General features: G+C 41.9%; 1 protein-coding gene across 1 annotated transcript in view; it reads right to left on the bottom strand.

Moving 5' to 3' along the window:
• Nucleotides 1–23382, bottom strand: part of LOC135219186 (splicing factor 3A subunit 3-like) — a 102713-nt gene that overhangs the window by 41033 nt on the left and 38298 nt on the right. The window contains exons 2-3 of the mRNA XM_064255737.1: nt 17340–17546; nt 12237–12390 (exon numbers count right to left, since the gene is read on the bottom strand). Of these exons, the coding sequence (XP_064111807.1) occupies nt 12237–12390; nt 17340–17546 (361 nt within the window). The remainder of the gene's footprint in view (nt 1–12236; nt 12391–17339; nt 17547–23382) is intronic.

Here is a 23382-nt window from a genome sequence, read left to right as displayed (position 1 = left end):
AGGAGCCGTGGAGAGGCCGAAGCACAAGGCCCTGAACTGGTAGATCTTTCCTTGCGTCACAAATCTGAGATACTTCCTCGACGATGGGTGAATAGGAACATGAAAGTAAGCATCCTGAAGATACAGAGAGACCATCCAGTCTCCCGGACGCAGGGCTGAAAGCACCGAGGCAGACGTCTCCATGGAGAATTTCTTCTTCTCCACGTATTGGTTCAGGATGCTCACATCTAGGACAGGTCTCCATCCCCCCGACGCTTTCGGTACTAAGAAAAGGCGGTTGTAAAACCCCGGGGAGTATGGATCCTGAACTTCTTCTATTGCTTCCTTGTTCCTCATCGTTGTAACCATCTGAAGAAGTGTCTCCCTCAGAACAGGGTCCTTGTACTTCGCCGACAATTCCTTCGGAGATGTTGACAAAGGTGGTCTGTCTAGAAAGGGTATGATGTATCCCTTTTCCAGAACAGACAAAGTCCAAGGGTCGGCTTCCCTTGAGGCCCAGGCTCCTACAAACTTCAGGAGTCTGGCACCCACAGATGTTTGGAGGACTTCGTTGCTACTTTGACTTCTTAAAAGGTCGGAAGGAGGACCTTCCTCGCTTATCGGAAGGCTTTCTTTTCATTGGAGGTCGAGAGGGGGCGCCTCCACGAAAGGGCACAATAAGCGTACGAGCCACCTTCTTTGTAATAGGTACTGCTGGTCTCGTCTTTTTGGTAGATTGAACCAAAAGATCCTGCGTTGCCTTCTCAGAAAGTGATCGTGAGATGTCCTTCACCAACTGAGAAGGGAACAGATGATCCGACAACGGAGAGTACAAGAGGGCTGACCTCTGGGAAGGAGAAACCGCTTTTGTCAGGAAAGATCCAACCAGGGATCTCTTCTTTACAATTCCTGACCTGAAGAGAGATGTCAGCTCTCCCGAACCATCCTGTACTGCCTTATCCATACAGGATAAGACACTATGCAACACTTCTGGCTCTAAAAAGTCTGTGTCTTTTGTCTTTTTAGCCAACACCCCAAGGGACCAATCCAATACACGGAAAAGTCCCTTAAGGGGCTGATCTAACTTGCACATGCTCCAATATGCTTTCGCCGAGCTAAGAGAATGTCTTCTAGAAGCCTCAACCAAGCTTGAGAAATCAGCTTCTGCAGACGAAGGGAGCATAGGCCCCATAGCTTCCTCTGTTCTGTACCAAATCCCTCTCCTACCTCCCAGTTTGCAAGGGGGGAGAGCAATAAACCGTCTTCAAAGCCTCTTTCTTAGAGCTCATCCATGTATTCAAGGACTGAAGAGCCTTCTTCATTGATATTGCTGGCTTCTTCTTTAAAAATGAAGAGGACTTCGGTGTATTGGTACTCGAAAATAGTGATCTAGGAGAAGGAGGAGCTGCAGGGCTTAATGATTCTCCAAACTCTTGCAGGAGAAGTGAAGCTAGCACCTTATAATTAGAAAGGCCTTCATTGGTTGAAATTTCTTCCTCCGGCATGTCTTCCAATTCCACATTAGTAGGGGAACGAGTTCTTTTAGAAGAATCTCTATCCGGGAATCTTGTTTCCCGGGGAGAAATACTCCTGGTAGGAGATATACTAACAGACTAGAAGTCTTCTCTTGTCCTTCTACTGATTTCTTCCAAGAAGTGGAAGTAGAAACCCTCACTTTTGAAGATCCAATAACTTTCTCAGGAGTTCGACTAGTGTTAGCCTTGGAAGGAGATCTACTCCCAAAAGAAGAATCACTATTGGTTGACATATACTCCCAAAAGAAGAATCACTATTGGTTGACATATTGTGTCTGACAGGCGCCTGGCGCCTGGTTGACGCCACGCGCCTAGATGTGGCTTCTTCTAATCCTATTTCTGAGCGTTTATCGGACGCCTGGCCGGTTCTTTTTGCTTTGATAGCTCTTCGCGCTCATCTAGCGCTTCATGTCTGATGGGCTCCTCGCGCCTGGCTGGCGCCAAACTCCTGGCTGGCGCAAAACTCCTGGCTGGCGCCTCACGTCTGTTTGTCACTTCGCGCCTGAATATTGTCTCGCGCTTAGCTAGTGTCTCGGTAACCTTCTTACGGCTGACAGAATCCTCATTCTCATCTGAAGTAACTCTTCCAGCTGGCGCCTCGCGCTTGGTTGGCGTTTTGCGCCTGGCTGGCGCTTCGCGCTTGGTTGGCGCTTGAGTCCGAATTTTCGCAGGTCTATGTAAGACTGATGAGATTGACGAATCATCATCTGAAGAAGAAACTTCTTTCCGAGGAATCTCGTACAACGGAGTTCTAGATTTCTTCACTGGAAGACAAGAATCCTTTCTTCTGGGAGGATCTCTCGATAGGACTCCGACGAGAGAAGCAATCGACTCCTGCATATTCATTAAGATTCTCGTGCTTTCTGTATTTGGGTCTAAAGGAGGGGAAGGAGAACGATCTTTCTCAGGTTCCCACGACCCCGTAGGAGAACACAATCGACTTTTTGCTTTCTTACTTTCTGATGGCAAATCCTCAGGAAACTGTTCAGGACTCGAGTTTAATCGAGTTTCTTTCCAGCTCCTCTTCAGGGGACGGGAAAGGTCGGCAGATCTTTATCCTCTCTTGGGAGACGAATTTTCCGATGACGAGAAACATTCACGGAGAACGCTTTTCCTGTAGCGATCTCTGGCAGTCTGAGGTGTTACAGAATCTGCCGAGGAGACGTCTGACTAGTGGGGATTCTCCACAACCTCCATACGGCTTTTGACATTCCTTCTCCTCTGGGCTTGGGAGCTTGAAAGAGGTCTAGGCCTGGGAGCGTTGTGGAGCCGATCAGACACTCAAATCACTATCCACAGCACTATTAAACTCACTAATCTTACCTTCTATAGCTGCCATTTTAAGCTCCATTTTCTTAATGGCTGCTTTAAGATTTGCAATTTCTGAAGCAGAATCCGTAGGATCTGCATTCGGTGAAGGTACTGAAAAATTAGAAGGAGCATTCATCATAGAAGAAGAGGGTACAAAATTACTTACCACATCACTAGAAAGAGAGCTAGGCCTGGTTTTGGAAGAGGACTTCCTCAACCGGTCTCTTTCTAACTTCTTCAAGTAAGAAGTTAGAGACTTCCAACCTTCAGCACTCAAACTCTCACATTCGTGACATGTATTATCGAAAGAACATTCATACTTCCTACACACTTTACATACAGTGTGAGGATCAACCGAAGCTTTCGGCATCCTCACCTTGCAACCCTCATTCACACACATTCTCACAACACTTCCCAGAATCAGACATCATGAAGAAAAATCCAATTCAATTCCAAACAACGGTCCACAAAAGCGTATGCCAGTAAGGTCCAAAACGAAGATCAATTGTGATGCAAAAAAACGAAATCCAGCCAGAGAAACCAACAACGTTGTTGCCAGTAGTGCCGACAGAGAAAATCTGATAGAAAACGGGAATGGTTCCTATTCCTGCCACCCAGTGGCAGAGTGGTAGATCACCTGACCTATTGGTAGCGTGTGCGCGAAATTTGAAATTCTGTCGGACGACGGAGTCAAATAGCTAAGTATATATCTGACAGGTAAGTTGAATGTATAAAAATAATTTGCAATTACCAAATTGATAATAACAAAGTGCACCTAACAAATGGAAACAACTAAAACAAAATAGTAAAGGGAGTCCCTGGTTTTCAACATTCCGAGGTTACGACACTTTTCAATTATATTTATTAAAATTATATTGTTATTGTACAATAAAGTTTCATACATACTTACCTGGCAGATATATACGATTGAATGGCCCACCCAGCCTCCCCTCAGGAGACAGGTGGAAGAGAAAAATCTGTCCTTAGAAGGTAATAGTTCCTATTCCTGCCACCCAGCGGCAGGCCGGTAGATCACCTGACCTACCTACCTGTAGCGTGTGCCGCGAAATTCGAATTTCTATCGGGGACGACGGAGTCTATAGCTAAGTATATATCTGCCAGGTAAGTATGTATGAAACTTTATTGTACAATAACAATATCATTTTCATACATTCAACTTCCCTGTCAGATATATACTTAGCTGATTGGCACCTTTGGTGGTGGGTAAGAGACAGCTAATTACTGATTAGACAGGTAAACAACATACGTTGTAGGTAATAGATAAATAAAACCTTGGTTCCTATGTGTTTAGACGAAGGGTTGACTTCCTAGCTATTGCTAGGTGTCTGCTTCGTCTCAAGAGCCTCAGCGAGGATGTGACCTATGGCTAAGAGTTCTTGTAGATCTGTCAATGGGGTCTTATCCACTTACTCGACAGAATCTAATGGTCATTTGTCAATGGGGTCTTATCCACTTACATGACAATACACCTATGCCTAGGGGCATAATTAAGGAGCACAACACCGATCCCGATCACCTGATCCTAACACGAGGGTTTGTGCTTAGTTTGAAAAGAGCTATCCCCAAACTCCTTTCAAACAAACCAAAAAAAAAAAAAAATAAACACTATGTTAACATAAAAATTAACTCAGTCAAGGATCAGTGTCGGCTCCCTATCCCAGCAACGTATCCGTAGACACGTAAAACCAAGAGAGAAGGATCTCTCGTAGGTCAACTTGACCTCCTTCGTGCAAAGGGAAGTCAACACAGAGTTGCATCTCCCTTAAGTTACAGCTAATATGTCCTTCACGACATATTGTTATGTAACGAACAAGAATTCATAAAAGCTCGCACTTCAAGCGCTTTTAATTCTCAGCTGTTTGAAGGAATCATCAAGTCATTATGAAGTGCTTTTAGCGATCACACTTATTTCAAAGAAGACCAGGGCTTCCTTTGAAATGGATCTTTTCTGGATGAAGCCTAGAGCCTGGCTTGCGCCTGGGTGGCGCCTCGAGTCTGGTTGGAGCCTCGAGCCTGGCTGGAGCCTCGAACCTGGCTGGCGCCTCGCGCCTGCCTGACACTTGGTTGGCCGCCTAGCTCCTGGAAGGCGCTTTTTGCCTGAGCCTGGCTCCAGACTGGCACTATTTGGCGTCTGGCCCATGGCTGACTCCTCTCCACTTGCTGGAGCTTCGAGCTTGGTAGAGTCCCGAGGATGTCTGGCGATGCCCACATCAGACACTCTTATCTGTCTGACTTGTTCGCCTCCAGCGCATCTGCGCTAGGTTGGAGGCCCCCTCTTTCTCTTCATCAGACAATGACAGTGTTCCTTGAAACTGTCTGCCTCTGGCGTTTTTTACGCCTGTTTTTGGCATTTGGCGCCTGGTTGGCGCTACATTGTCCGAAAGTCCTGAAAACTCCACAATGGTTTATCAGGAGTTGAGAAGGGTGGAAGAAATTCTTCCACTTTGAGCTTCTGGCCTCTCCGGCAAGGGAAGGTGAAAATGTAAGTACCCTGCCTGGGCAACGAAACTTCTATCTGAAATCGTTGAATCAGGAATAGAGGGTTTTAGTTCTCTTGCCAGACATACTATGCTGGCAAGAACCCATTGCCGAGTCTCCATTAAATCTGATGCGCGATTCCAATGCACAAAAAATTCACCTGTCTTCTTGGTAGTTAAGGGCCAAGAGAAAACAAAGAATTCCCTCATAAAATTTCTCAAAGAAGTTTGATGAGGAGCAGTTCCATCTTGTCGGAACACGGAATCTGAAGCCACAAAAGATCCCATTCGAAGTACATGATATCCTACTCTTGTCGTATTGAGGTATCGTATCAGATCTCGAAGATCTTAATCCTCTGCTATCTCTAATTCTCCTTGTATAGACAGAGCATAGCCTTTTACTGTGCTCTTTGATAGCAGATATATATAAAGTTGATTCTTCCCTCTGAAAAGGAAGAAAAAACCTATATGTGGTTCACAGAGGTATCGGAAGAGGACAGTTTCCTCTTCCATCAAACACGATCTGTAGCAATTCTATGTCCTGGCTATGACTATTGTCATTCACCTTTAAAAATCCTCTCATTCATGTCCACTTCTGGTCAGTCTGCACGAAGACTGACTCAGAGTGGAGAGGTTGTTAAGGTCCATTTGTAATAGATGCTTATAGAATATTCAGACTGTCTTGGAAAAGACTTCCAAAACATGCTGTGAGAAGAACGTGACCTCTGTGAATCCAACCTCTAAGGCCAAAATGAGGCATAAAGTATTATCCTCTCTTTCTTTGACGCCCTTTATCTTAAATTCTGTAAAGCATTTATATTTAGGGAAAAAAAAAAAAACTAAAGTTTATTCCCCTTTCTATAAAATAAAGATGGTGTATATTGTTACTTCTCTTGGTTCAAGGAAAAGGAAGCAGTCTACAGGAAGCCTGTTCGTCTTCTACCTTGCTAAGAGATCTATGAAGAAGACTTTCCGTAGGTTCTCACAACTCTTTGCAATAAATGTTAGACATATGATAACAGTTATTATCGTTGATCGAGAAGGTTCTCACGGACATGCAAAATCTTGCATCGAACCTCTTTTTCCAAATAGGTTCTCTTTGTTAACGCGAACAGGAGCGAAAAAAGAGATTCTCAATGCTCTTTGCGATATGAGAGAGTCGTGGAATTGGCCTAAGTGATTAAATGGGTAACGAAATCAGGAACGAATCTTGCCGTTACCGAGCGTGCTGTCTGAGAGGCTACTGGACTCTTATGTTAATAACTCGCTAAAACGAGAAAATATCTTGGATGGTGCTCTTGGCTCATTGCGCCAGGCTGGCGCTTCTGGCGCATTGCGCCAGGTTGGCGCTTCAGACCGGCGCTTTCTTCTAATACTCTTTATGTTATGTGCCAGAACATCTGTGCCTTTATGGTACCCGACATCCTTACACATGTTAATTCCGTTCTTAGTAGGAAAAAACTCTTATATACGTAGTATATTCTATTCAGGGAAACCATTTCTGCCACGAAGAGAATGTTTCCCATTCCACTCATCCATCTTCTCTTGAGCAATATCTGATTCTAAAAAGGTTGTGTGCGTTTCTCGAAAGACTTGACCATACCGTAGTCTTAAAGTGAATTCTCTACTACATCCATCTTCTCACTAAGCATGTATTCTAAAAAGCCATGCTTTCGTAAGCATGAGAACATTATATAATATAATGTTCTGCTGTGTTAGAATCCTTTAATAATGTTCCCTACGGTAAACAGCATTGAAAGGTTATAATATCTTTCTTATTGAAAGCTTCTTAGCAAAAGGCAGACATTTTATTTATGTTAGCTTAACTATCCCCTCCATTCGAGACTAAGTCCATGATTGTAGGGGGAATATACGGTTAACCATTCGATCCCGTTGGAGAGAGAGATGCTACCGACTGCTAATGACCGAGACCTGGATGGTACTGTATTGGCCTTACGCTTACAATGACAGCCCGGCCGTCTAGCTCGCTGCCTGGCTGCATTCATCGTGAGTTGCCAGTTACTTCATTTAATGAAGGAATATAATAAAATTATTCCCGAGCCTAAGGAAGCTCTCAATAATGCCAATTTAAGCCAAACAACCTTTGTTAAATACCGAAGCTGAGTAGGTATTGTCGTAACAAACTTTTTAAGCGAAGTCCTTACCAGGAAAATCCTGTAAGGATATAGATAATTTCGTAGCGAACCACAAAGGCAACTATGGTATGCGTATATGACTTGTCATTCAGCAGTCGTATGCAGCAAGTCTTCCTTCTACATTCTTTCCTCTCCGATGCGGAGAGAGAATGGAAATTTTGCCCTCTCCGTTCTTTTCGTCAATAAACACGAATTAGCATTAGTCGAAAGAGATCGCAATGAAAACTCTCGGATCGAAGAGAATCCCTCAAATTTTTATTCTCTTGGAGATAAGGCCGTATTCTACGCCTCTATTATCTGGAAGAGCCTCTAATCAATGAATGAGAGCTCGTACGAACCTTGTTCAATTTGCAAACGATTGCCACTCTTTCTGTAAATGGTTGGTTGCATTATTTTAGAAGGAGGAAGATTTTAATATCGTCTTATTAGTAATGAACTAATTTTTTCAATAAAAAAGGTCGCTAAGGTCTTATAAACTGAGAGACCTGCTCCCTTATTGGCTTCCAATTCCGATCTATCTTCCATTTCCTGTCCATCAAGTTGGGAGAAGAATGAGCAACCGGAGGAGAGCGCCTCCTTCCGTAAGGTGAAGGGCTTTTAGCCGTACCGATTCTAACCTGACAAGGGCTAAGGCCGCCTGTGCGACCTCTTGAGTCCCCGCCAGGAAAAAAAACCGATCTTGCTCTTGCCATTACTTGCATTAAGACTATCCTGAGAAGGGCGACGGCCGCCTGTGCAACAACTCCCGTCCTTATCAGGAGAAATCCTCGAATGTCTTTCACCTTACGCAGAATCAGGATCTAACTCCATATACGATGAAGATCCTGGTTTATAGCTTCAGGCGCTGAGCGCCTCATCTCAGGCGCTTTGCTCCTCATTTCAGGCGCTTCAGGCTTTCAGGCGCTTCAGGCTTTCAGGCGCTTCAGAAGCCTTGCGCATCGTTTCAGGCGCTCCAGGCGCTTTGTACCTCATTTCAGGCGCCTCAGGCGCTTTTAGCCTTGTTTCAGGCGCTTCAAGCGCTCCAGGCGCTTTTCGCCTCGTTTCAGGTGCTTCAGGCACTCCGAGCCTGTTTTCAGGAGCTTCAGGCGATTTGCGACTCCTTTGAGGAGCCTCCGACGCTTTTTCGCCTCTCTTCAGGCGCTTTGCGCCTCGATTCAGGCTCTTTAGGCGCTTTGAGCCTCATTTCAGGCTCTTTAGGCGCTTTGAGCCTCATTTCAGGCTCTTTAGGCGCTTTGCGCCTCATTTCAGCCTCTTCAGGCGCTTTGCGCCTCATTTCAGGCTCTTCAGACGCTTTGCGCCTCGTTCCAGGCTCTTCAGGCGCCTCGAGCCTTGTTTCAGGCGTTTCAGGCGTTTCATGTCCAGGAGCTAGAAGCTTAAAAATTATATATGTATGTTTAATCATTAACCGAGATCCATAATTCATTCGATCAACATATATTCTTTAATATCTAATTCGTTCTTCTCAGAATAGATATATTTTCATATAAATGTACCGATGAGGAATTTGTTGAAATAACTCTTTCAAACCCCATGGGATAAAGCCTCCGTCTATTTGTACGGGGGACGAAAACAGGATAGGGCAATGCCTCTACCGCTACTGTTATCGAAAGATATCTCTCTGAGGTTTCGATATCTACGACGAGATTATCTTGCATCTTCATTGAATCTACGCCGTTGAAACTTTATTCTCCTTATCCGTCAACACGATAATAATAAGGGGAACACATTACATTAGGACGCCTTTCCAATGGCGAACTTGGCAGTCTGGGACGTTCTACAGAACCTGCCGAGGGGACGCCTGATCGGTGGGGATTCTCTGAAACCCCCCTGCGGTTGTCGACATTCCTTCTCCTCTGGGCTTGTGAGCTTGGAAGAGGTCTAGACCTGGGAGCGAGACAGAGCCGATCAGACGCACCCTCCTTGCAATGGGGGAACACTATATTCACTTCTTACCTTTTAAAAGCTTGCATTTGAGCTATCCATTTATCTTCAATTTGCATATATAAATTTGTAGTTTCTGAGGAGTAAGAAGGTGATGAGGATGCAACAACTACTAGTACTGCTAATACTCTAACTGCTCGTTAGCACAAACGCTATTAAAGCTTATAAAGTAAGCGTATCTAGTTATATGCTTTTCTGACTTCCTAAAGTAGGAAATTAGAGTTTAATATTTCCTTGATAAAGTTGTAACCTTTATTACATGTAATAATGAATAAATATTAATAATTCTCTTTATGGCAAACTATGTGAGTGTCTACCGATGATTTCGGTAGTTTCACTTAGTATTTTCTTCGAAATTTCGAAGCGAAATTCATTAAAAAGTTAATAAAAGCGTATGCCGAACCAAAGACCCAGTACTTCCCTGCAAAAGACAGCCCAGAAGATCGATGGCGATGAAACACGAAAATCAAATCAGGAGGAACCGTAAACGTATGTTTACAGTCCAAACGATAGAGAAAAATCTGTCCTTAGAAGGTAATAGTTCCTATTCCTGCCACCCAGCGGCAGGCCGGTAGATCACCTGACCTACCTACCTGTAGCGTGTGCCGCGAAATTCGAATTTCTAACGGGGACGACGGAGTCTATAGCTAAGTATATATCTGACAGGGAAGTTGAATGTATGAAAAATTATTTCCAGGTTTACGGTGCATGTTCAAGGGTTACGTTGCTTACGGTGCCAATCTGGCAGAAGAAATACAACACCAAAAAGGCAAAGTAATCATTCTTTGATGTTTTTTTTATGAAAAATGCAATAAAAATGCAGTTTACATCATTTTTAATACAGTGGTCTCCCCGAATTCGCGGGGGATGCATACCAGACGGCCCCCCGTGAATAGTTGGAACCCCTATAAAATGACAAATTTTCTAAGACAATTTGTATTTTTTATAGCTACAAACCTTCGGTCTTAACAATAGGATAATTTCTTGCGTCTAGCTGGATCCGGTTATAAAGCAGATGAAAGCAAGGAATCTTGTGATATCTGGCAACACATGCATAGCTCGGGTGAGGATTGGTCAAGGACGATGCCGCTACGCCAGTCTTTCTTTTGACCGCCTGGGCGAGAGTCGTGGCGAGAGTCGTGTTAACCTCTCTTGGCCTTTTCCCAGTTAGTTAAAACTCAAGAAAAACCCACTAAAAATTTTTCTTAGGATTTTTACGATTTTCTGGTTTACGGCAATTTTCGGCTTACAACACATCTTGAGAACATAAACCCCACTGTAAGCAGGGGACTGCCTGTACGTATTCTTAAAATAAAATATATTAATCCATTCCACATTACTGGCATGCACTTGGGAAAAAAATTCAAACTGACACTCAAAACAATAAACTGCATAAGAAAAGTGAAAGTCACTGAACTCCCCATAAGACATCAACACTTTCCGAAACTAAAAAGTAAAGTGTATTACTGTGACCTCACAATTATACTTACATCCTACATCCAAAGAATACGAATTCAAATGCTGCAATTAACGCATATTTAATTAACCCGAGTTAGAAAATATTTTAAAATGTTTAAAAAATGTGAAAATTTAGATTTAACACGAAATGACTCCCAAGCATTGTTTTCAAATCACCCGTGCATCAGCATCACAGACCAAACTACAGCGATTTTTCAAGAAAAACCAAAGACCACAGAAGGAAAAAATGCAAGAAAAAGAATCAGAAGAATATGAGTGAGCAGGGAAGAAGATGAGCAAGGGGGTGAGGAGGGACAGCCAAGGTGTATGGTGGCACGCATTGCAGACGACAGCTGTCGACATAGACAAAGACATAGCACAGTGGATTGTATGTATTTATTAATAAAGCGAAAGAATTTGTGTACTGTATGTATTAATAAACCAAAAGACTATTTATTAATAAAGCGAAAGATTTTGTTCTATTTTTCTTTTTAGTCTGACCTACATAGTATTATATTAATAATGCAGTAGTTCCCCAAGTCCAGGAACGTAACCCCCCTTTATTACTGTTATTTCTTATGGGAAAAATATGTTTAAATAATGCGTTTTTAATCAACCCGTGCTCTCCAGGAATGGAACCCTCGCATTAATTGAGAGGTGACTACTATAAAATACCTACTTCAAGATAAGTCTTTGGTAATAAAGTTTTTATTAAAAGAAAATGAGTATTTACATAAGCTGGCATGGCAATGATATATGCGCTTCCAGGTGGAAGAGGAGGAATATACACAATGTTTTGGAAATTTCAGAGAATTATATCCAAAGTAATAAAACAGGATGAATACTAAAATTCTACAGAAACATGGATGAAACAAGGTAAAAATGAAAATATAAATGCACAAAAATAACAAGATCCAGGAACAACTGTTTGCTTCACACAAGGAATGACTTAGCTACCACTATTACTATACCAAAGTGGATGCTGTCAAATGGCTTCTCATAATAAAATAAAAACTGTCACTGCTGCTCTGTGTTTTAACAGTACAGATATTTGATTAGTGGTACTCCTGCATTTTCTCAAACCAGGCTGTTCACCGCTAACTTTTTACTAATTTAATTCTCCGGGCTACTTAGAATAAGCATACTACAGTGTATATTTCATTAAAAGCAATGGAAGTGCAATGTCTCAATAGTTATCACACTCAGTTAGGTAGCCATTCTTTGGAACATTTACTATGACTTACAATTTCCAATCATCAGACTTTATTTCCTCATTCCATATTCTGCAAAAATGAGAAAGATTAAACAGTACAGAAGAGACACTATCCTAGTTTCCTACAAATAAGCAAATGTCCTACCTTTGATGTTCAGATATTTATTGTAACATTCATGCAGGTCCAGGTATTTGCCATAACCTTCTTCATCTGTAAAGTCTACCATAACGAGATTTTCATCATTAGCTTCTCGCTGCTTGTTGATTTCTTCAAATTCCACACTCATGGGAACACTTATCTAAAAGAAAATATTAAATAAACTCTTTCAATACTATGCAAACTTCAGAAACAAAACAATAAAAAGCAAAAAAAAATTTCTAACCACACCATATCAGAACTACAACACTATAAAATAAAAAGTCATATACAGTAACCTTCCAGTAACCTGACTGAACTGGGAAGGAGGATAATAAAATTAGGTATAAAATAAGATTAGTCACATGTTCACAGGTCAGAAATAACTGCCATTCCTTATCACATTTCAGTAATGTGTATCTTGCTTAACCCTTAAACGCCGAGCTGGTATTTCCGAAAGTGTCTCCCGTATGCCGGCGGCGTTCGCGAGTGAGCGCTGAAGCGCAAAAAAAGTTTTTTTTTCAAAAAATCATAGCACGCTTAATTTTCAAGATTAAGAGTTCATTTTTGGCTCCTTTTTTTGTCATTGCCTGAAGTTTAGTATGCAACCATCAGAAATGAAAAAAATAACATTATCATATATAAATATTAGGATATGTGACAGCACGAAAAAAAATTTCATATATAATTGTATACAAATTGCGCTGTGAGCAAAACGGTTAAAGCTAATGAGTTAATTATTTTTTCGTTATACAGGCAGTCCCCGGGTTACGACGGGGGTTCCGTTTTTGAGACGCGTCGTAAGCCGAAAATTCGAGAAATATCCTAAGAAAACCTTACTTTTAATGCTTTGGGTGCATTGAAAACTATGTAAACTGCATTCTTATTGCATTTTGCGGTTTTCGACCATTTCGGTAGAGTTAAATTTGACCGAAGGTCAAATTTTTTCTATTTATCGTTATTTATATGAAAATATTTCAAAACTGATAAAAGCTACAACCATGGGTTATTTTTAGTTGTATTCTACATGAAATTTCACACCTTTCCATATATAAAACTTTATGTAACGGCTAATATAAAACTGTGCAAACATTACGACAATCGGACGAAAAAATTTCTGATTTTTTCGGAAGAGTTACCGCACGGACGTAAAGAAAAAGTTTTTTTCATAAATTCACCATAAATTGAAATATTGTGCTAGAGACTTCCAATTTGTTGCAAAATGAAGGTAAATGATTGAATATTACTAGAATATAAGAGTTTTAGCTTACAATTGCGTTTTTCGACCATTTCGGTAGTCAAAATTGACCAAAGGTTGAAATTTTGGCACCTATCATTATTTATATGAAAATATTTCAAAAATGATAAAAGCTATAACCATGAGTTGTTTTTCGTTGCATTCTAAATGAAATTGCGCACATTTTCATATACAATACTCTATGTAACGGCTAAAATAAAATGGTGCAAAAATTATGTCAAAGTGACAAAATAATTTCTGAGATGTGTCGCTGATGCTTTTTAGTGCGAGAAGAAAGAAATTCGCGCTTGCGTGCCTGGGTAACGATTGTAAACAAAACAACAATTTGATCTGTGAGCTCCCAGCATCCCCCAAGGTGTGTAATTGAAAATTTTTTGCCTAGTAGGCCTATAACTTTTTCCGCGAATTTTAAAAAATAAATTTCGACGATGTACCATACGTCGGTTCGGCACCTGACAGACAATTTTCGTTGACGTTTAATACATCCAATTGGCGTTAAAGGGTTAATGCAAATTTTACTAAAAAACAAAATATCTATTTTTTTTAATATAAACCTATTACTTAAACAAGATGGAATCCCAGACACATCAGCTCTTTGTATATAAAGATCAGCATTGGATAGAACCCCTGCAATTGTACGTGTGTATGCAATGAATATATATTGAAAAATGCCAGATTTTAAAGTAACTGTATTTTTCCTATGTATACATACCAGAGCTTTTCATACATGGAGTATTCTTCAGCACATGCACTGAGTGCTGTGTACTTACTAATAAAGATGGTACCCAAGTGGAAATGGGGAGACAATGCCCAGTCTCACTAACCAATGTTACCCACTGGGCTTTCTGCTGCAATTTCAATGCAAAAACTGAAGAAATGAAGCGGGATGGGTGAGATGGGTTACCTCCAGTATGAAAAGCCCCAGATTGTATTGTAAGGAAAAATTTAAAATGTTCAATTATAGTAGTAATTGGTATTTTTCATAGCTAACAAACCTAATGTCTGACATTAGGATAAATTTTCTGGCACCAGCTGGGAACCAGTTAAAAACATTACAAAATTGTATATGCAAGGGATCTAATATGTAGCTGAGTTGGAAGCAGGTTAGAGACCACACTTGAACCTCATGGGGTATTCAGTCTTTCTTCCAACCCAAGATAAGACATAAGAGGGGTGGCTACATGTAGGCAGTCAATGTAAGACCTCAGGTTTGTTAGCTATGAAAAATACAAATTAATTACAAATTTGTCATTTGCTCATAAGCCAAACAAACCTTTGGTCTTAACATTAAGATATACTCATACTTGGAAGGAGGTATGAGAATCCTGAACTGACTGGAGGTTTGGCACACCTGATAATTCTCCTCAGAAATGAGGATTTTAAGGAAGAGGACCTAAGCCTCTGAGATGTTAGACAGTATATGGGAATCTAACACCCTGTCCACTGGGATGAAATACAGTGTAACATGTCCAGATTTCCATTTATGGTATGGAGGTCAAAGAGATCTATATCAGTTCAAGCAAGACACTTCCTTATAGACGTCTTTCCAATGGCATTCTGTCGCAATCTGGGATTTAACAACAGGACTGCCTAAGGGGGGCAACTGTCCGTGGGCAAATCCCACTGACCTCCCTTGGACTACCAGTATGCCTCCTCCCAGGTGCTGGGGAGTTTGACAGGGACCTTTGCCTGTGAGAATCAGGGGACAAACAGCACCTCCTCCACTGCACAACACTTCAATATCACAGGGTTAACATTGCTAACCCCAACACAACTGGCAATGGTATGGGAAGGAAGCGAGGGAGACAAGCGAAGGAGCATGTGGCACAAAATAAATTTTTATAATAAAAATGACATTTTCATATAATAAAATATGTAAGTTTCAATAATACCCACCCAACAACTACACAGCTATCAGTAAAACTTATAGTTGTGCAACCAATGGGCAAGTTACATAATTGAAAATAAAGAGCTAGTAGCAGGAGAGAAAAAACACAACTGGAATAGTGTGTTATCTGACTACAAGAAAACTACTTGAACACCTGTGTAGTTTACGATACTGAGAGCTCAGAACTGCTGGACACTCAACGCAGTGGATGCTACTAGGCGCCACTGGGTGCTTGGCGCTGGACGCTCGTAGACTCTACTGGGCTCAGTAAACTATAAGATAAATGCAAGACATAATCTTAGGTCAAACATATGGCTAAAGACAAGATCAGCCAGAATAATTTAGTACCAGGTAAGCTTATAACTTTGATGGCAAGCGTACTATTTTGTCAGTCTAGCTACCTAACAGGTTTTCTTTGATTTAAGCTAAGCAGGCATGCTTAATCAACATAACTTTGTTCCCTTAACTGGTTTTAAGTTTTTATAGGGATGTTCTCTCTGTAGTGGGCTCTTGTATGTTTTCAAACAAAGTTGTTTCCAATAATATTCATATCAATAATAATTTTATTCTTGTTTTTAATAGGATTTCAATACACCATCCTCCGAAAATCCATCATAACTAATTCTCAGCTGCTACATTATACCTTTACACTTAATTTTGGAAAGATTGATAAGCATTTAAATTTATTGCAAATTCATTGCAGTAGCGAACACGCTAATCAGCACAAGTGGCGAAAACACCTTAAAACAATAATCAACCATCCTACAACACACCATGCAGACATAAAATTCTACAGCAACATCATACTGATAACGAATGTAATGTTTACATTATTATGCTACTCTAACAGGAAGATAGTTAATGCAGTGTTTCCATTATTACGCTACTTGCTTATTAGCTAAGCGTAAACATCAGTCTGACAAACCAATGTTTACATATTATAGTCCGACACTCATCAAAAAGTAGTTGACCAAAGAACTGCAAGTTGCTATAAATGCACAAAAGATGTGTTACTTCAGTGAAAAGCAATAAAACAAAGAAAAAACTCATCCTAAAGCTTTCGGCTTAAGTTATCCCACTTTCGGTTTGTATGCCAAAATCTGGTAAATAACCGGCGAAAATTTAATAACTGCTGCCGACACCAGATGTTACACCAGGAGTCACAGAAACGGAATGAGCTAATTGGCTGTGTTGTTCCTAACCTTCTCGATGTGGGGGGAGACTGTGACACCTACACACTTATCGGTTTAAATCTATACTGCTGTGAATAACAGAAACTATAGCTATGTAATTACTGGGTAAGTTACATAATTAAAAAATGTATTCATGATTGTTATGATGTCACTAAACAATGCACAAGTCCAAAGGAGTTAAAGGCATAATTCAGGATATAGTATCTTCAATTACCTTATCTGAGTAAATTTTAGCTTTTACCCTACTAGAGAAAAATTAACTTTTAAATACTATAAGGAAGCACACCAAATCTTCAGATTTTAGCCCTTCCTCTGGGTTTCTTACCAACTACATATCCCACTTTTTTCACTTTGCCTTGCTCCATTTTTCACCCCCATTTAAGAACAAATCTTCAAAACCAACTACGTATATAAGAGTCCAGAAATAAATTATCCTGTTATATTTTAGATACTTCTCCTGCACCACCTGGTAGACAAAACTTCTAGATTACTTAACCTTGAGAGAGAGAGAGAGAGAGAGAGAGAGAGAGAGAGAGAGAGAGAGAGAGAGAGAGAGAGAGAGGGGTAACATTACAGAATCCAGAAAAAGAATTGGAAAAATTAAATTACGTTTACTGTCTAAGACTTTTGGATGGACTAGTTAAACAGCTAAAGGAAGGAGTACAGTACCTGTACAGAGAGAGAGAGAGAGAGAGAGAGAGAGAGAGAGAGAGAGAGAGAGAGAGAGAGAGAGAGAGAGAGAGAGAGATTAAAATTAATTTTATCAACAATACCTCATTTGGATGTTTTTTATGGAACTCCTTAATCTGCTTAAGCCTGTTGTAAAATTCAGCCAGTTCATTTGGACCTGATAATGCTGCCACTTCTTCTTTGCGAAGTCCATCTTTGTCTTCATACAGGTCTCGCAAGTGCTGTGAACTTTCAACATAACGATCTAACAATATTCGGTGGCGATGATCGGAGTTGATTGTTTCCCGATTCTGAAAAGATATGTACATCAGCTTCATACACTTTGCATTCATAATCTTTCCTTAAATTCTAAAAAGAAAAAAAAGTGCTTAGGAACCAGGTATGGCACTTTCTTATAGCACATGATGTACGATACTTCAATCTTTTGAATGGTATGCTTAAAGAAGTAACTGTATTCTTGTTTCACCAATTAAATATCGAGCGAATAAGGCTGATCCACGCGATGACAATTGATCCACTGCAGCATTTCCCCTTATTAGTGAAAGTATGAAACTTCTTATTCCTGGGATCATGGTTTCAACTGAAATTCATTTTACCTTGTAATTGGCGGTTTTATCCTTACTACCATCACAACTGAAACTCCACAGTGCTTATTTGGTTGTAATTATAGATGTTTTAGTCTTAATTCACTCCAAATTGCACTTTAACTACGTTGCGGTTCCTGGTTCCTAAGTGCTCACTCCACAAACACAGTTACTGGCAGCACACGAGTATACGGTTTATGAGGTGCAAAGCTTTATTCCCTTAATTGTTTTCTTTACTTATTATTTAGTTTACCTTTACTTTAATTACTTCAAAATGCTTATTTGATTCATGTCTATTATCCCTTTTTTGCAACCAAATTAACCCCGAAAAATTACAAATATTTCTGAAGTACATACGAGCAGACGACGGCAAAGTGACTCATCGTTGCCAATCTAGTGGAGCTTCACATTTACGCCGATGCATTTACAAACTGTTTCCATGAATTCTAGTTGTCATAGTAATGCAATAATGATAAATTTGCTCTAATATGTGATATATAATATATATAGTATATATATATATATAGATATATATATATATATATATAAATATAATATATATTATATTATATACACTACAAACAGATATGCTAATTTCATTTATTCCCCAGTTTTATGAAAGTTTTATACCCAGTTTGGAGGGTAAACACACCAATTGGCAACACTGATAAACAATTGAAGAGCGCGAACAACGCAGTAGGTACCGTTCACAAGCAAAACTGTTGATACTTCAGTCAGGAATCTAGTTACTTTTTCAACAATGAATATTTTCAAATTAATAATCATGAATACATAAAAATATTTATGCAATTAATGACCTTATACTGCTGTTTAACTATTTATTTAAATAATTATCTAGTGCACGCTTCTTCTTTTTCTACCAAAAATCAAAGTTTATTTAAAAAGTAGTGGTTGGAAGTTGTTGTTTACGATTTTCGTGAAGAAAGTGCCACAGCGTCTATGGGTACAAGTGGTGTGTGGATTTAGCACATGGAATGGGAAGTTTATTGACACAAGCGACTCCACAAATATCGAGATGGCGTCAATCTTCTGAATATGGAATTTTTATTCTAAAAATGACAATTTGTCCAAAATTGCATTTTTCCTAACTATACAAACCTGAGGTCCTTTTACAATAGGAAGGTACTAGCGGCAGCTGGATAGGTCGTAAGCTTTCGAACAAGGGGTTCGGTAGTTAACTGCTTGTCCGACAGGCGCGCGCGCGCGACTGGGAGGTAAACAAATCACTTTTGCTTTTGGCCCAAGCAAAAACTGCAGAGTGAGGGGTGGCATGAGGTGGGACTATGTGTAAAAGGACCTCAGGTTTGTATAGTTAGGAAAAATGCAATTTTGGACAAATTGTCATTTGTTCCGACACGGCATACAAACCTTCGGTCCTTTTACAATAGGAAGACTCACTTCTTGGTGGGAGGAATCTGAGTCTTTTGTGAACAGACTGGTGTTCGCCCAACATGACAATTTGTCCAAAATTGCATTTTTCCTAACTATACAAACCTGAGGTCCTTTTACAATAGGAAGGTACTAGCGGCAGCTGGATAGGTCGTAAGCTTTCGAACAAGGGGTTCGGTAGTTAACTGCTTGTCCGACAGGCGCGCGCGCGCGACTGGGAGGTAAACAAATCACTTTTGCTTTTGGCCCAAGCAAAAACTGCAGAGTGAGGGGTGGCATGAGGTGGGACTATGTGTAAAAGGACCTCAGGTTTGTATAGTTAGGAAAAATGCAATTTTGGACAAATTGTCATTTGTTCCGACACGGCATACAAACCTTTGGTCCTTTTACAATAGGAAGACTCACTTCTTGGTGGGAGGAATCTGAGTCTTTTGTGAACAGACTGGTGTTCGCCCAACCTTGGAATGCCTCCCTGGTCGTAAGAGCGAGGGAGGGATCCAAGCCTCTGTCCGATTGATCGGGGTGTGCACCGCAGGATCAATGGTCAGACCTCTGGACCAAGTACTAAGAGAGAGGCAAGCGTATCTCTTCGTACCAGCAAACAAGAACAAGTTCCTATTTGCAAGAGGCAACATAAAGTTATGGTTTGTCTCTTGTTGGCATCCACTTCCCCCCCCTTGTAGGAGGAAGTGGTGGATATTCGCTCCCATCCCTAGTGAAAGGGATAGGATGGGGCTCTGTCGAGTAGCTCACCGGCATCTCGTCCTTATCCAGCAAGGTGATGACCGTATCCCTCTACCACAGGTAGAGGGGGAGAAAAAGATATGAAGAGAAGCCAGTCACTCTCTCATTCACATATCTATTCTTACAGTCACACCAGGACTCGATGCTGTTCAGCCTGCTAGGGTCTGGGTTAGCTACACAACGTGTTGAGCAGCCACCACAGGTCCCAAGGAAAACGATCCAAGGACCTGTGGGCAATATCCAAAAGGTAGAAGGAGGTGCCAGTGGTCTGGTTGTACCAGACCCCCCCCTGCCTTCAGTACCTGCGCCACGGAGAAGTTCTTGTGTACTCGAGGGAGTGTACTTCTAGGTCATCTTGGTGCTGACGAAGAGTCTTCAACACTCAGCCTGGGATGTCGAGTTTCTTCAGAAAGCGCGGTCGCGCTTTCACAGGACAAAGCAGCATCTCCTTCGCATCGAAGGCGGTGAAGTCCATTAGGGAGGGGATTGTGAAGGACTCTAACCGATCGTCAGGAACCGAAGGGTTCAGAGTCTTCGCTACGAATTCGGTACGAAATCGAGCGTCACGAATCCCCATCCCCTGGATGCTTGACTTCGCAGGAAAAGTCATGCAATTACCTCAGAGGAAAAGAAGGAATGGTCGTATGACCTATCCCTCTTCTCGACTTCGGTGATGTCCTGTACCCATACTGGTCTATCCGTCTGCAGCGAAGTTGTTCTTCTCGGTAGTGGATAGGACACCGACACTCAATGGTGGGTGTCGATGTATGGGTAACTGTGACAAGAGCCGTTAGGACGAAGAAAAAGACTGTTATGGAACAACCGAACTAAGTCCACAGCGAAGTTCGTACAGACCTTGGGCGCTCTGACAGCTGCCGACTGACTGCGTTCGGTAGGAGGCAAGTTGTCCAAGCACCCGAGCAAGTCACGTGACCTTCGCCTTAAAAGGGTTATGCCAAGAGATTAAACAAATAATTTGTTCGTCACCGATGCCAGAAGGCAAGGTGATGACTCTCTTAAGGCATGTGCCCAACAGGCGAAAGTCAATTGCCTTCTAGAGACCGAGGTCCCTGATGGCAAGATATCTCATAGTATAGTTGATTCTCGGCTAAGGAGAAACAACACTATGTGTCGTTGAAGACGAAGGTGTACAGAAAATGCAACCTACGTCTTCACAGCTGAACCGAGAGAAGGATTCATCAAGATTCTGAACCTGTGCTACAAAGACTGAGAACGCTAACCGCTATTCATTGCTGTCCGGTGAGGATCGTAGTTGCAATAAAAGCGGAGCGCTTTTCAGTAATGAAGACAGGGAAATACTGCCTGAAGAACTGCTTCTCATGGGCTGAACATTTGGAAGTAGAGCTGTCAGGTCGGAGAGTAGGCGATGTCTTCTGACATATCTGTTAATTCGGGGCGAGCCATGAATAATTGCACACCTACGAATACGAGATATTTTGAAGACAAACTCAGATGTCTGCAAAAATCATTCGCATTATCGCGGTGCGATGCAGCGGGAGACTAGTACAGACTTCTGTTACCGTGCGGTAAACAGAAAGATGAAAGAGTCCAAGAGATATCTCTGTTGAAAATTCTCGCAATGTCGAAGGCGATGAAATCGAGCGTCACAGCAGTAGATGGTCCTTCATTATTGCGAGAATCCCCGTTAATCAGAGACCTAAGTCCATGATTGTTGGGCAGAGATACGGTTCGGTAGTCAATCAAACCAGGGGAGAGAGACGTAACCGACCGTGCATCTCCGAGACCTATCTGATACTGAGCCGCTATCAGGCAGTTCAATAGGCAGTAGCTCTCGGTGACTCGTCATCCTGAGTTGCCAGGTAATCCATTATTCCACGAAGGAATGCGTTCGGCTAGAACCATCGAGCATAAAGAATACGCTCGAGCAATTATATTTAAACGAAACGGATTTCGGTAAATACAAAAGCTGATTTGGTGTTGTCATGACAATACCAGTATCTAAAATCGAAACTGATAACTGCTGGGAGGTTGCAGGCAACCCCGAGTTGCAGTTCAATTAAGATACAATTCGTCTCGGTCACAAACCGTAGAGTTAACTACGGTATGCGCCTAACCCCCGGACAATTCAACTGTTAAAGAATCATGTCGCGAGGGTAATATACGTAGTATATTTGTAGGTTCTGTACACGACCTCCATCCTAAATTATTTTCCTCTCGAGGAATGAGAATAAGATTGAGATCGACCAGCCTTCCCGTTTCTAGTCAAGAGAGTGAAGGAGAAGTCTTTCCCAAAGGAAATCTTCAATGGTGAACAGAATACCGAAGACGATAGTTCAAGCCAAACTGGAAGTTCCCGTCCGTTCTTCTCTATTCCAGGTTAATCGCCTACTGTGAGATACTCTTCTTTCAGCAGCAGTCTTCTTCCAAATGCTAGAAATTACAGGAATTCGAGCATAAGCGAGGTTCCCGATTATCGTGTAACAATTATCGGGGATTCTCGCTCACTTTGGACCGTGGTCTCGCCTAAGTGTTTGGAGATCGTAAAAAACTCAAACACTCTGAGTGCGCTAGAAATTCCGTAGAATTCTAAGCACTCTGCGAAACCCCCACCGAATTCGTCAAACGATATCGGCTGGTGGTCCTCCCGATTCCCGTAGAAATCGAGAAAGGGGCAGGATCCCTCCTCAACGACCGGGCTTACGTCAGGTAGGACCCGAAGGTCCCCCCGGTAGCGCAGCCCCTAACGTGGGATCTTACAGAGAAATATCTGTAGGATCCCTCCCCTTTCCCTCGTAGCCGTAAGGAGAGAGGGAATGGGGGAGGAATTGGATACTGGCTCGCCTTCCCAGCGGAACTAGCAGTTGGAGAAGAAAAGGAGCAGCCATCGCCTTACGGCGATGGCCTCTCAGAGCCTGGGAAAACGTATCGTCAGGAGAAAACATTTTCCCCGAGGAGGGTTACGAACTCATACTGTAGGTAAGGGTCTGCCGCCACTGTGAACGTCGTCTGGGTGGGGCTGATCGACACCTGACAGGAGAGAGCCGATACCGTCCTCCGACTCATTCCAGTCCCTCGTCGAGGTCGAAACCTCAGGAGGACCTAAGGGGTATTCAAATACGGTGTCCGAAGACACGTAGAAACGCCTCTGTCGCAGTAGAGGAGGTGAAGTAGCTTGTTCGACCGGCCAGAACTGAGAGCGCCTTCTTGTCCGGAGACGAGAGACTACCTGGTTCAACACAGTCGGCAAGCTCCGATCGCGGCAGACCCACCGTCGATTTGGGTTCCCTCTCGGGCCCCAAAACGACTCGAGCCGAGACGTGGCTCTGCTGGTGGGAGCGGCGATCCTTCCCCGAGGTCGTTGTGCTGACGAATCAGCGCCATAACCTCGGCAAAGTTCCTCCGGATC

Source organism: Macrobrachium nipponense, chromosome 1 (assembly GCF_015104395.2).
Source record: "Macrobrachium nipponense isolate FS-2020 chromosome 1, ASM1510439v2, whole genome shotgun sequence".
Taxonomy (NCBI): domain Eukaryota; kingdom Metazoa; phylum Arthropoda; class Malacostraca; order Decapoda; family Palaemonidae; genus Macrobrachium; species Macrobrachium nipponense.
The sequence above is the reverse complement of the archived record's forward strand: the minus strand, read 5'-3'. Positions and strand labels throughout refer to the sequence as shown.